Source organism: Artemia sp. Qi Xiang Cuo, chromosome 5, assembly GCF_049724085.1.
Source record: "Artemia sp. Qi Xiang Cuo chromosome 5, ASM4972408v1, whole genome shotgun sequence".
In the NCBI taxonomy this organism is placed as follows: domain Eukaryota; kingdom Metazoa; phylum Arthropoda; class Branchiopoda; order Anostraca; family Artemiidae; genus Artemia; species Artemia sp. Qi Xiang Cuo.
The window spans coordinates 53343687-53355641 of record NC_142798.1 but is presented as its reverse complement, the minus strand read 5'-3'; the positions used below and the strand labels follow the sequence as shown (position 1 = coordinate 53355641).

General features: G+C 35.5%; 1 protein-coding gene across 1 annotated transcript; it reads left to right on the top strand.

Annotated features, from left to right (window-relative positions):
• Nucleotides 1-1507: 1507 nt before the first annotated feature.
• LOC148952270 (carboxypeptidase A5-like) lies at nucleotides 1508-10727 on the top strand. The gene is made up of 2 exons (XM_089089166.1): nucleotides 1508-1620; nucleotides 10517-10727. Exons 1-2 carry the CDS (start codon nucleotides 1556-1558, stop codon nucleotides 10725-10727), a joined length of 276 nt encoding a protein of 91 aa, XP_088945292.1. The 5' UTR covers nucleotides 1508-1555.
• Nucleotides 10728-11955: the final 1228 nt, after the last annotated feature.

Sequence of the window (11955 nt, the reverse complement as noted above, 5' to 3'; positions counted from 1 at the left end):
GAACAACACCTTTATAACTCCATTTCCTTAGTGGTGGCAGTAAATGAAAGACTCAGAATCAAACCCTTAGCCTAAAAAAGCTAGCTAGCTTTGATGCACTTACCCGGAAATCTTTCAATATATACTCAAATGACATAGATATCATTTAAACTTATTTCTTTGAACTTCTTCAGTAATGATAAATATTTGAATAACTAGGCAACCTTTATTAAAACATTTTTAGGAAGAAATTGAGGACAGACAAGCACAAGCACTAATTTTTGGTACCATAAAATTATTTCAGTTGGATATCTGTATTGTATACTTCGTGTCTGTGACAGTTAGTCAGTCCTTTGTTGGCTTAAAAATCTTGGATTATCAAGAAAATGGTCATTCTTATACTCATCGTTGTGCTTACGATTTTAAAAGATCTTGCATCTTTTGACAAGGAACGCTTAAAAGTGAAATTCTAGGACTAAAATCTTACATCTTGTGACGTTCCTTTTGCAAACATCTTTCATCGTTGTGCTCTGATCAGCGGTCTAAGAAAAATATGGAGTATACCATCAAAGCTCTCTCATCATTGTTGTATGTGGCAGAAAAATGGCGTTCTTCACACATTTTGCTAGCAAAAGTGAGCTATAAGCTCTTAGAACAAAGAAAAAAAAAATCTTTTGCAGAGAGATCTGAGATTTCAGATGTAAGATCTTAGAGCAAAAGAACGGCTCTAAAGTGATGACATTGATATTTGTGTATTGAGATCAAATTGCTAAGTAGCGCTCCCTTAAAATATCCGCTAGGTGCATAAAAGTAGCGTAAAGACGGTGTCCGAGCGTGGAAAGATCTGTGTCATATCGGAGGAGCTAGGGTGGGGAGAGAACTTGCAGATATACTTAGTATTGTACAGAGTATAGCTTTTTCACGCTAATGTCGATCAGTCGAAGAACTCGTAAATTCTTAATGCTTTTAAGTGCAAGTTAGGGCAAGGTAAATGTGAAAAGTAGAGGGGAGAGTACCCTCCCCTCTACTGTTGAAATCCCTCATTAGTGGAATTGGCTATGAATATGCACTCATTGAGGAATATTCTACCAGACAAAAAGCTCGAAAAAGCTCCCAAGAATAAAAATATACCCAATCTTTGTTTTTTCCTATTTCTGCAGATACGCCCTTTTTGCCATTGGTGCAAGGAATTTTGAATGCGCCACCTGGTATTCGTTTTTATCGCTTATTTATATCCTAGATTCCATATTCAAACCTTCTTCAGCTCGTTTAAGCCCGGTAGCGATCTTTCTTTATCGTGGGTACTTGACTGCTTATTAACATTACTAAAGAAATACTTGTTTTCAGTTTTGTTCAAGGTTTTACAGGCTCTTCTTAAAACCAATGAATATTTTTTTGTTAAAACATGTTTAAATACTAAATTATCCTTAAAATTTATCTCATTTCCTACAAAATACTTGAAACTAGTTTTGATTACACTTACTTGAAGGAAACGCAATCAATTGAGGAGGCGGATAGTACATGTTTGTCAAATAGACTCGTCATCTGGTCAGTTCAGAAACTTCCAGCTTCCAGTATGAAAGAGATTATTATTTTACTTTTCTGTGGGATGGTTGCTCCTGGAAAATTTTCTTACACAGGGTAAGTTTTTTGTTTGTTTTTATACTAAAATGATCATCATACTTTAATACTTTAGGGAAGTGTCCTTAAGGGCTGACTGGTATTTACGAATGATAATGGCTTAACTGTTTTGATCTTGGACGGTTACAAATATGAAACGGTATCAAAGGCGGGATTCAAACATAGATTATATGATCACATTATCCGTCTAATATAAATCGCTTGTTTGCTATCTGTATAAATAAATTTCGGGTTTGCCTTTTTTATACAGAATTTAGGTATTACAATACCCTTTCGGTTTATTAATTAACCTGTTTCATTGCTGTGTATATAATTTGGTACTTCCGTATTAGCCAGTACATACTCGTAATATCTAAAAAAAAAACGGTTTCATAGCCACAAAGACAAAATACGGGTGACCCCCCTACTGTGCAAATATATAGCCCAAATTATAACCTGGCTCACTTCTCCAGTTTGTACTGGCTAATACGAAAGTACCTATAATTATTTTTATATATGGTTTAAAAGATTTGAAGCACAATAAATTAACCATCAATACAATCTTCATCAGCTGTTTATTAAGTAATTCATTATGGGGTTTCTATTGATGTAAAAGAACTAGTCAAAACTGGAATTACAAATTAAATACAAAAAAAAGAAAAAAAATGACGACTGCAAAAAAGCAATTTGTGGAAAATTATGAGAATTATAATTAAACCAAATGTGGAGATTAAAAAAAATCATTAAAACTATAAAAAGAAGAAAATGCACAGGAAATTTCTTAGAATGTTATCAATATTTTGATAAAGTCTATTGTTCAAAATAATGTGATTATAAAGATTTTTCTTGATTAGATAAAATAATATAGGCTAGTTGTTTTCAGATGAAAGTAAAGAGGGGGGTTGAAGCTAAAAACGGGCTGATTTGACTCTAAATATTAGGTAGAGTGCTAACCCCCGGCTCATTTCAACATTCCAACAACAGCATTTTGATGTCGCACAAGCTCTTTTGTTTCTCGAAAACAACGATAGAGCTGAATTTTCCTTTTGGATGAGCTATTTTCAAAAAACCTAATAAAGTGTGAAAACTTTTAAAAGTATAAGCCTAGAATTGGAGCTATTGAAAGGCAAACATGTTAAGAAAACAATTCTTACTTCATAATATACAAAACAAATTGTAGGTATCACATTTTGAATGCGCTTCCACTATGCTTTATCCCCAACGCCACTTGGCTAAGATTTATATTTCCCATGTGTTTTTTTCCGTTTCTTGATTTGGTCAACGTTGTATGAATTTATGGGTACAAGGGTCGAGGAAAGAGCGAGGCATGGCAAAATGATTGGGAAATATAGCCTATAATTTGATATATATATATACATACATATATATATATATATATATATATATATATATATATATATATATATATATATATATATATATATATATATATATATATATATATATATATATATATATATATATATATATATATATATATATATATATATATATATATATATATATATATATATATATATATATATATATATATATATATATATATATATATATATATATACACACCTGGCGGGATTCCAAGCTCTTTGTTTTGACTTGAAAGCTCAGTGAGTTGTTTTTCCTCGCTTGGACTTGAAAGCTCAATTCCCTTCCATTGGATCAGCGCTCCAAGCAACAGCACTAAACCGTCATTCCCAATATTCTGTTTTAGGGAAATACTTTCAAGAAATAACACATTCCCGTCACGTCACAAGACACATATCTGTCTATTCCTTTACACACCTGGCGGGATTCCAAGCTCATGTCGGTCTTCTCCTGGTCAGGTGTAATATCGATTATGCAAAACGCGCAGAGGAAATATTTATTTTTTAGACAAAATTGCTCTAAATGTTTCTCTAGCGGTAAAGACTAAGGGATGCTTAAATGTTGTAAACACCTTGATCATGCTAAACAATAAATCTTAAAAACCCATACTTTGGAAATAAAACTTTTATTATTTCAAACAAATTTACAAACAATATTAAAACAAAGAAAAAAGTGGTTAAAAAACACAACTAACATAAAAATAAAAGGCGAAAAAAATAGGGCTTAGAGGGCCAATGTTTCGAGAATTTTATTATGTTACTTATTATTTTTCTTTATTTCCTCAGGTTTCATAGACCCAAGGCTTACAAAATTCAAACATGAGAGAGGAAAGGCACTACCATATCATTTTCACACACGTCTGGGGGTACTTTTGACTAAGGATATGCTAGTCCAGACGGGGATGTCGTGGGAATCTTACAGTCGGCCGCTAGAAACAGGGACTGTATTGCACAGGTGCGAGAGATTAGGAGCTCCCCTATCTCGCCCTTTAAAATCTCATGATATTTAAAGCACGAGGGTGTGTCGTGACGTCAAGGGCGGGAATCTTGCCAGCAGGGAACAGGGCTCTCGTAGGAATCATTCCAGCTCGAAACTGGGCTCCCGTAGGGCTCCTATGGAAAAGGGGTAAGGCTCCCGTAGGAATCCTATGGAAAAGGGGCAGGGCTCCCGTAGTAATCCGGGGAGGGCTCCCGTAGAAAGCAGAGTTACAATGCTGCTCAGACATTATTACATATATAAGGGGGATTTGCCCCCTCTTCAACACCTCACTCTTTACGGTAAAGTTTTGATCACTGTAAGAAGTAGAGTTGTGACACAAAATTAAATTTTAGTGTAAAGACGTAGTGCTGAGGAGTGGATTATCCCCTTTAATTACTTAATCATTTCTGTTTGCTTTAAGTTTTAATGTTGCTGCTTACTTTCAGTTGGAAAAAACTTTTTTATTATTTAATTTCTGATGGTGTTTTAAATAATGTCGAGAAAACCGGCTCCACCTCCACGGAAAAATACCCCCTCCCCATAGAAATATCTTTGAGACAATTCAATCCTGGCAAATATTTACCCCGGACAATTAAGGTTGTCCCAAAAACTACACGATTCATATCCCTCTTCAATTTTGCCATTATGCTGTTGGGCTGATGGATATGAATTTACTCTGGCTAGGAGAGAAAATTACTTGATTGAATTGGCAACATCATATTTTACTAATCTTGCGGGCAAACTTCCCAATAACAGATACTATACGTATCCAATGGGCAAATCTTATAACTTACTAATTTATCCCTGAGGGTTGTAGGGGGTCATGTCATCTCCAAAGGCACAGTTTTTGGACCTTAGAACTCTGCTGAACAAAATTTTGAATCTAAAAATTTTGATCGGACGATTTTGGGAAAAAAGATGCATGGGAGAGGGGATACGTACCCCATAGTTTTTGGTCACTTAAAAGGAGCAGTATAACTTTTAATTTCCGTTCGAAAGAGCCCTCTCCTGATGTTCTAGGAGCATTGGTTCGATTGGGGAATAAAAACACACACATCCGGGATATTTCTTCTGGCAAAGAATACAAAATTTCCACATTTTTCAGATAGGAGCTTGAAACCTCTACAATAAGGTTCTTTGATCAGCTGAATCTGAAGGTGTGATTTATTTAAAGTTATTTTACTTTTGGGGTTGTTTCCCCTCACCCCTTTTCAAATATCAGGCAGATTTTCTTAGTCTGGTAGCCTTTGATTGGTAAAACTAATCCTAATGAACCTTATATGTTTGAAATCAGCATAATAAGCCGATTCTCTTGATATATCTATTGATGTCAAACTTCCGGTTTCTTAGTTTCGGCTACTATTGAGCCGCGTCACTTCTTACTTACAGTTCGTAACCACAAAATGTTTTTTACAAGAACTTCTTGAAAATTCTGTTTTATCGTTTACACATACTTAGTTTGGTGTCTGTATATTTCGCAAGAAAAAGAAATAAATGCCACCGTTTTGTGGCATCGATTTTTCCGTCATCGTCAAATATTTCATTTAAAAAAGAGTGTCTCCGTCATTTTCTGTCATTGGGTAGAGTATGATTTTTATTCACACACCTAACCCTTTGTGTCCGTTAAAATCGACTTTCGAATCCTCCCAACCTTAATTCTAGATAATTTTCCAACCACAAAGGATTGTACACATTGAAAAGACAGCAGGTCATATTGAATCATTGGTCAAACATTATTGGGTATGCACTAATGCCTTTTTTATCATAGGCAGCGCAATAGCACTGCCTAAGTAGAGAACGATGTTGGCACAATGTATTATTAATAGTTTTAGTCTTTGGTTGGTCTTAGACCAGGCCACTTTGTATCGAAGGAGTTGTTGTAGAAACTTTGAAAAGGGGTCATTTGATTGGAAATTGGAATGAAAAAGGCTCATTCCAATTTGAAAAAAGTTTGAAAAGAGTGGAAGGCAACTAACACCCCTTCCACGCCCACCATTTCACCAAACACATCCAATCAAAATTTTGAGACAGCCATTTTGTTCAACATAGTTGAAAGATCTAGAAATTATGCCTTTGAGGAGGACACTCCCTCCACAGACCTCAGGGCAAGGGTTGTACCTTATGCCCTGGGGGCATATAAGGTTTTTATTTTAAGCGTTGTCATACAAGCTTCAAAAAGGGCTCATTAAATTGGAAATTGAAAGGGCTAGTGCCTTTTTAATAGTCAAAAGTGATTGGACGGCAAATAACCCCCCTCTCACTCCCACCATTTCCCAAAACACATTCAATAAAAATTTTGAGATAACGATTTTGTTCAATGTGGTTGAAAAATCTGGAAATTAGGTCGTTGAGGAGGACAAACCCCCCACAGCCCTCAGGGCAAGGGTTATAAGTTATGCCCTGGGGGAATATAAGGTTTTTTATAGATGGCGTTGTTGTAAAAACTTCAAAAAGGGCTCATTAAATTGGAAATTGAAATGGCTAGTGCCTTTTTTCATAGTTGAAAGAGATTGGAGGGGAACTAGCCCTTCTCTCACGTCCACCATTTCCCCAAACACATGCAATCAAAATTTTGAGATATCCATTTTGTTCAACGCAGTTGTAGTTTTTGACATTAGGTCTATGAGGATGATAACTGTCTCAGAACCCTCAGGGCAAGGGTTGTAAGTTATTCCCTGGGAGCATATAAGGTTCTTATAGAAATTTTTGTCGTAGAAAACTCAAAAAGGGCTCATTTGAATGGAAATTGAAAGGGCTAGTGCCCTTTTTAATAGTTGAAAGTAATTGGAGGGCAGCTAACCCCCCTCTCACGCCCACCATTTTCCCAAATACATCCAAGTATAATTTTTGAGATAACAATTTTGTTCAACTTAGTTGAAAGTTCTGGAAAATATGTCTTTGAGGATGAAAAATTCAGGGCCAGGGTTGTAAGTTATGCCCTAGGGGCATATAAGGTTTTTTACAAAAGTGTTGTTGTAAAACTTCAAAAAGGGCTCATTAAATTGAAAATTGAAATGGCTAGTGCCCTTTTTAATAGTTGAAAGAGATTGGAGGGCAACTAACCCCACTCTTACGCCCACCATTTTACCAAACACATGCAATCAAAATTTTTAGATATCCATTTTGTTCAACGCAGTTGAAAGTTTTGGAAATTAGGTCTTTGAGGATCATAACTCCCTCAGAGCCCTCAGGGCAAGAAATTGAAAGGGCTAGTGCCCTTTTTAATAGTCGAAAGTAATTGCAGGGCAGCTAACCCCCCTCTCACACCCACCATTTTCCCAAACACATCCAATCATAATTTTGAGATGGCCATTTTGTTCAATGTAGTTGAAAGTTCTGGCAATTATGTCTTTGAGGATGACAAACCCCCCATACTCCTCAGGGTAAGGGTTGTAAGTTATACTCATTGGGCAAATAAGGTTTTTATAGAAAGTTTTGTCGTAGAAACTTCAAAAAGGGTTAATTCTATTGGAAACTGAAAGGGCTAGTGCCCCTTTTTAACAGTCAAAAGTGATTGGAGGGCAACTAACCCCCTCTCACATCCACCATTTTTCCGAACACATTCAATCTAAATTTTTAGATAGCCATTTTGTTCAACATCGTTCAAAGGTCAAGAGATTGTTTCTTTGAGGATGACAAGCCCCCCACAGCCCTCAGGACAAAGGTTGTAAGTTATACCCTGGGGGCATATAAGGTTTTTATAGAAAGCGTTGTCGTAGAAACTTCAAAAAGGGCTCATTCAATTGTAATTGAGAGGGCTAGTGCCATTACAAATAGTCAAAATCGATTGGAGGGCGAATGCCCCCCCCCACGCCTATCCTTTCCCCAAACACTTCCGATCAACATTTTGATATGGCCCTTTTGTTGAACCTAGTTGAAGGGTCCAGAAATTATGTTTTTGAGTAAGTGCCCTTACTAGAGATGGCTAGTGCCCTTATTAATAGTCAAAAGCGATCGGAGGGCAAATTCCCCCCCCCCCCCACGCCAATCTTTTCCTCAAACACTTCCGATCAACATTTTGATATTCAATTCAATTCAATTTTATTTGAATAAAAACATAACACAAACATCAATAACAATAAAGATTCTAGAAGATAACTTTTTAAGGACCAAAAAAAGAAAAAAAAATTAAAGTAACAGTGAGAAAAAAAAATAATAGAACAATAAAACATTGGTAATTAGAGCAAATTTGTTAAAAATGGAAAAATTAAATTATAATATCAAGTTTTGTTACATTTTTATACAACTTGCAAAAACTTGTGGCAAGTTCAACACTGGAGGGAATTTTGTTCCATTGAATAATAGATTTGTAAATGGTAGATTGCTGGGCAGCACTTGAAACGCATTTAGGAATTTTAAAGCCTCTATTGGATGAACGGAGACAGTGGGCTTCCGAATTATAATAGGTTAGTAGTTGAGGTGGAAGATTATTGTGGAAAGCAGAGTAAGCAAGCGATAAGTTTAGTTTTTGTATGATTTGATCAAGTGGAGCTATTCCAAAATCTGAATACAAATCACGAGTTGGATATAGACGGGGAAGCCGAAAAACTGGTTTAATGGCCATTTTTTTGAACGTAGTTGAAGGGTCCGGAAGTTATGTTTTTTAGCATGACCCCCCCCCCCCCCCACAGCCCTAATGGTTAAGATTATAAGATATACCCTGGGGGCATATAATGTTTTTATAGAAATTTTTGTCGTAAAAACTTCAAAAGGGGTCTTTGGATTGGAAATTGAGAGGGCTATTGTCCTTTTTAATAGTCAAAAGTAATCCGAGGGAGAATCACCCCCGCCCCATGCCCATCATTTCCCCGAACATTTCCGATCAACATTTTTGTCGAAAAAAATTCTTTTAAATGTTTTCATTTTTATAACTTTAAGAAATCAGAAATTAATTAAGATTTTAAGGAATGATTATCAGCATATGTATATTAAACTGACCGTCCATTTTTTTTTTCAGTAAATTCATTTGAATTTTTTCATTAAAGTACAAATTATATTCTGGCTTTTAGAAAGCATTGGGTTTAGAAACCTACTCATATTAATTTCTGCTCGATTTGAGTTTGACTCTGTTATTTATTTTAATTTCTGTTTATTTTGGGTTTCATTTATTTTTTGATACTGATTTGTGGTAGTTGTATGCTCGGTAGTTTATTTGATTCTATTTTTTGTTCATTTTTGGTTTAAATGAGTTCTTTACTTTTTTTTGAAACTTTTTTTTTGTATTTTTTTAATTAATTTAATAAAATAGAGGAGGCTATAGCAAAATAAAGAATTCTACCATTTATCCCGTAAAACAACAACTTCCACCGAATTGGGTCAAAAATGATGCTGAGTGAGAATCAGTAAAGAGCCACTTAATGTATAACTATAAATACTGGTACATAACATTTTGGTTCCCCCCCCCCCTGGAATCTTGAATTTTTAGTATTTCAAAGAATTTGCCGTTATATAGACTGTTTATATGGTAATGCCAAGGATAATACAGTATTGAATAGTTAATCTTCTACTGTGCTATTAAATAAAAAAAAAAAAAATGTTTTTTTATTTTCAGCTAAAAGTAAGGATCAGCATTAAAACATAAAAAACAGAAATTAATCTGTATAGGGGGGGGGGGGGGCTTCCCCTCCTCGACCCTTGCTTTTTATGGTACAACCCTCACTCTTTGAAAAACTTTTTTTTTGTTAATTCCGCATTTTGTAGATAAGACCTTGAAAATTCCTCTGTATCTCATAATCTCAGTATCATCAGAGGGTTCTCTGATATGGTAAATCCGATGATGTAATTTTCACTAAGATCGCTTGACTCTTGTTGTTTCCCCCTTTTTCGAAAATCAGGCAAATATTCATCGGCTCGTAGCTTTTGAACTTTACGTAGCTTTTTTCATCTTAATGAACTTTACACGTTTGGGATCAGCATCAAAAGCCAATTTTTTTGATGTGTCTATTTTTATCAAAATACTGTTTTTAGAGTTTTAGTTACTATTGGGCCAAGTTGCTCCTTGCTCCCATTTCGTAACCACGAACTCTTTGATTAGAGGGAAGGTCAGAGGATCCTTTTCTCTGGAGAGGCGGGTACCTAAGGTCACAGAATGTTTTTTCGAGGCTCAAATTTACACGCCTTCCATGAGTGGCCCTTCAATGGAGAGTTTGTCCCTTAATCTCGCTTAGTTTGGAATAATGTAATTACACTAAGTTTACAATTTTTGTGTTGAAGGGATGACAACTCCCCTCTTATGTGGAATATGGTAAATTTTGACGGACACTCTGATATTTGAAATACAAATAATGCATTTTGACTAAAAGCGGAGTTTTTATGTAAGGAGTGTTTGATGGAGGCGGAAGCCCCTCTAATATCTGGAAAATTTACTGTCTTGTTTAACTTAAGTAGCCTACACATATGAAACCGATTCACAAAGCATTGCCTTAAAAGCTGAAAACTTTCATAATTTGACATTAATCTTAAGCATCACGGGGTATACGGGGGGGGGGAATTAAACATGATGTAGTTTACATTTAAGTGAATAATTGTTCTAAGCGTTCAGGTATTTTTTCAGGTACCAGGTAACCCGAGCAGTTACACGGAACAGAGAACAAGTACAAATTTTAGCCAACCTTTACGAAAATGGCAAATATGACTTTTGGACCCCTCCCAGAATTGGAAATGTTGACATCATGGTTCCTGAAGAAAAAATCGCAGAGCTAGAGTCGATTCTAATAGAAGCAGACATTCCAAACCAAGTTAAGATTCCAGATGTAGGCAATTAAGTCCAAATTTTTCAACTGCGTGAAATCAGGACTGGGGAGATGTAATAATTAACAAAACACATTTGGTGTTACCATTCTTTCTATAATCTGATGATAATCTATTATAATCCCTAATATTTATAAGAACAGATAACAATCTCCACCAAAAAATGTCATTCACCAAGTGCAAGACACTGATCTCCACAAAGAAGGGTGAATGAGGGAAAAGATTCAAATAATATTTAAACACCAATTCATATACAGTAAATAAAATAAATTAATTACATAAAAGTGAGAGAGTTGAAAAGATTTCAGAAGTTTTTAATAATTTTTTCTGATCAATCAGCAAAAACACGACCCGCTTCAATGGAACCCAAATAACCAATAACAATAATAAAGGAAAACTTTAAAAAATCATATGAAAACACAATTTTTTTGTAAGTCATTTAAATGAATGAAACGAGTGGCTCTCACAGCCGAATCAGGAAGGTTATTTCCGTATAACATGGCCAAGACGCTCAATTAAAAGATTAAAATCAAAATTTAGTGCTGGAGTCAGCAGGATTTGAATATTCTGAGAGCTATGGAACTGGTAACCCGATCGATCAGATAAAATGGATGATGTAAATCTATTAGATCTGGGAAGATCACCATCAAGCGGATGAAAAGTGAAAAATGCACAGGAAAGAATATCAAGCTTTTCAACACCAAGCAGCGATTTTTAGACTTTTAGCTTTTATATAGGAAAAGCATACATTGATGTAACTGGGCAAAAAGGAGCATAAAACTAAATTAAAATTTTACGTGATTTGACTATGTAGTTTTAATTTGTATTTGATTTATCTAGTTTTGTAGTTAATGAGTGGAGTTAAGGTGAATTGCTATCTCTGGAGACGGACTGGGCTCAGCATCAACAGACTTTTAATCCTGGGTCTCTACCCGGGTGGATGATCTTTGGTATCTAAACCGGGGCAGTGTCGGGACCCAAAGATTAATTTCGGGACCCAAAGACATCTGAACTCAAGCCAGCAGCTTGCTAAATAAAACAACGCCATCTGAACTCAGGCAAGCAGCTAGGGGTAGGACCTCTGAGAAAAATGTCCTGCAGCTTCCTTCGGCTAGAGCAACCACTTTGTAACAGAAATAAATGTTTCATTCTTATGACTAAAGTACTTCTTTTAAACTAGTTGTTCCTTGCTTTTGTGGAGTATTTTCTGCGGGGAATTTTTTTGTGGGAAAAATTTTCCGT

Excerpts from the sequence above, each read along its gene's own strand:
- LOC148952270 (XM_089089166.1), top strand. The coding sequence starts at position 1,556 with ATGAAAGAGATTATTATTTTACTTTTCTGTGGGATGGTTGCTCCTGGA. Across the intron at positions 1,621-10,516 it reads GGAAAATTTTCTTACACAGG|GTACCAGGTAACCCGAGCAG; the intron begins GTAAGTTTTTTG and ends GTATTTTTTCAG.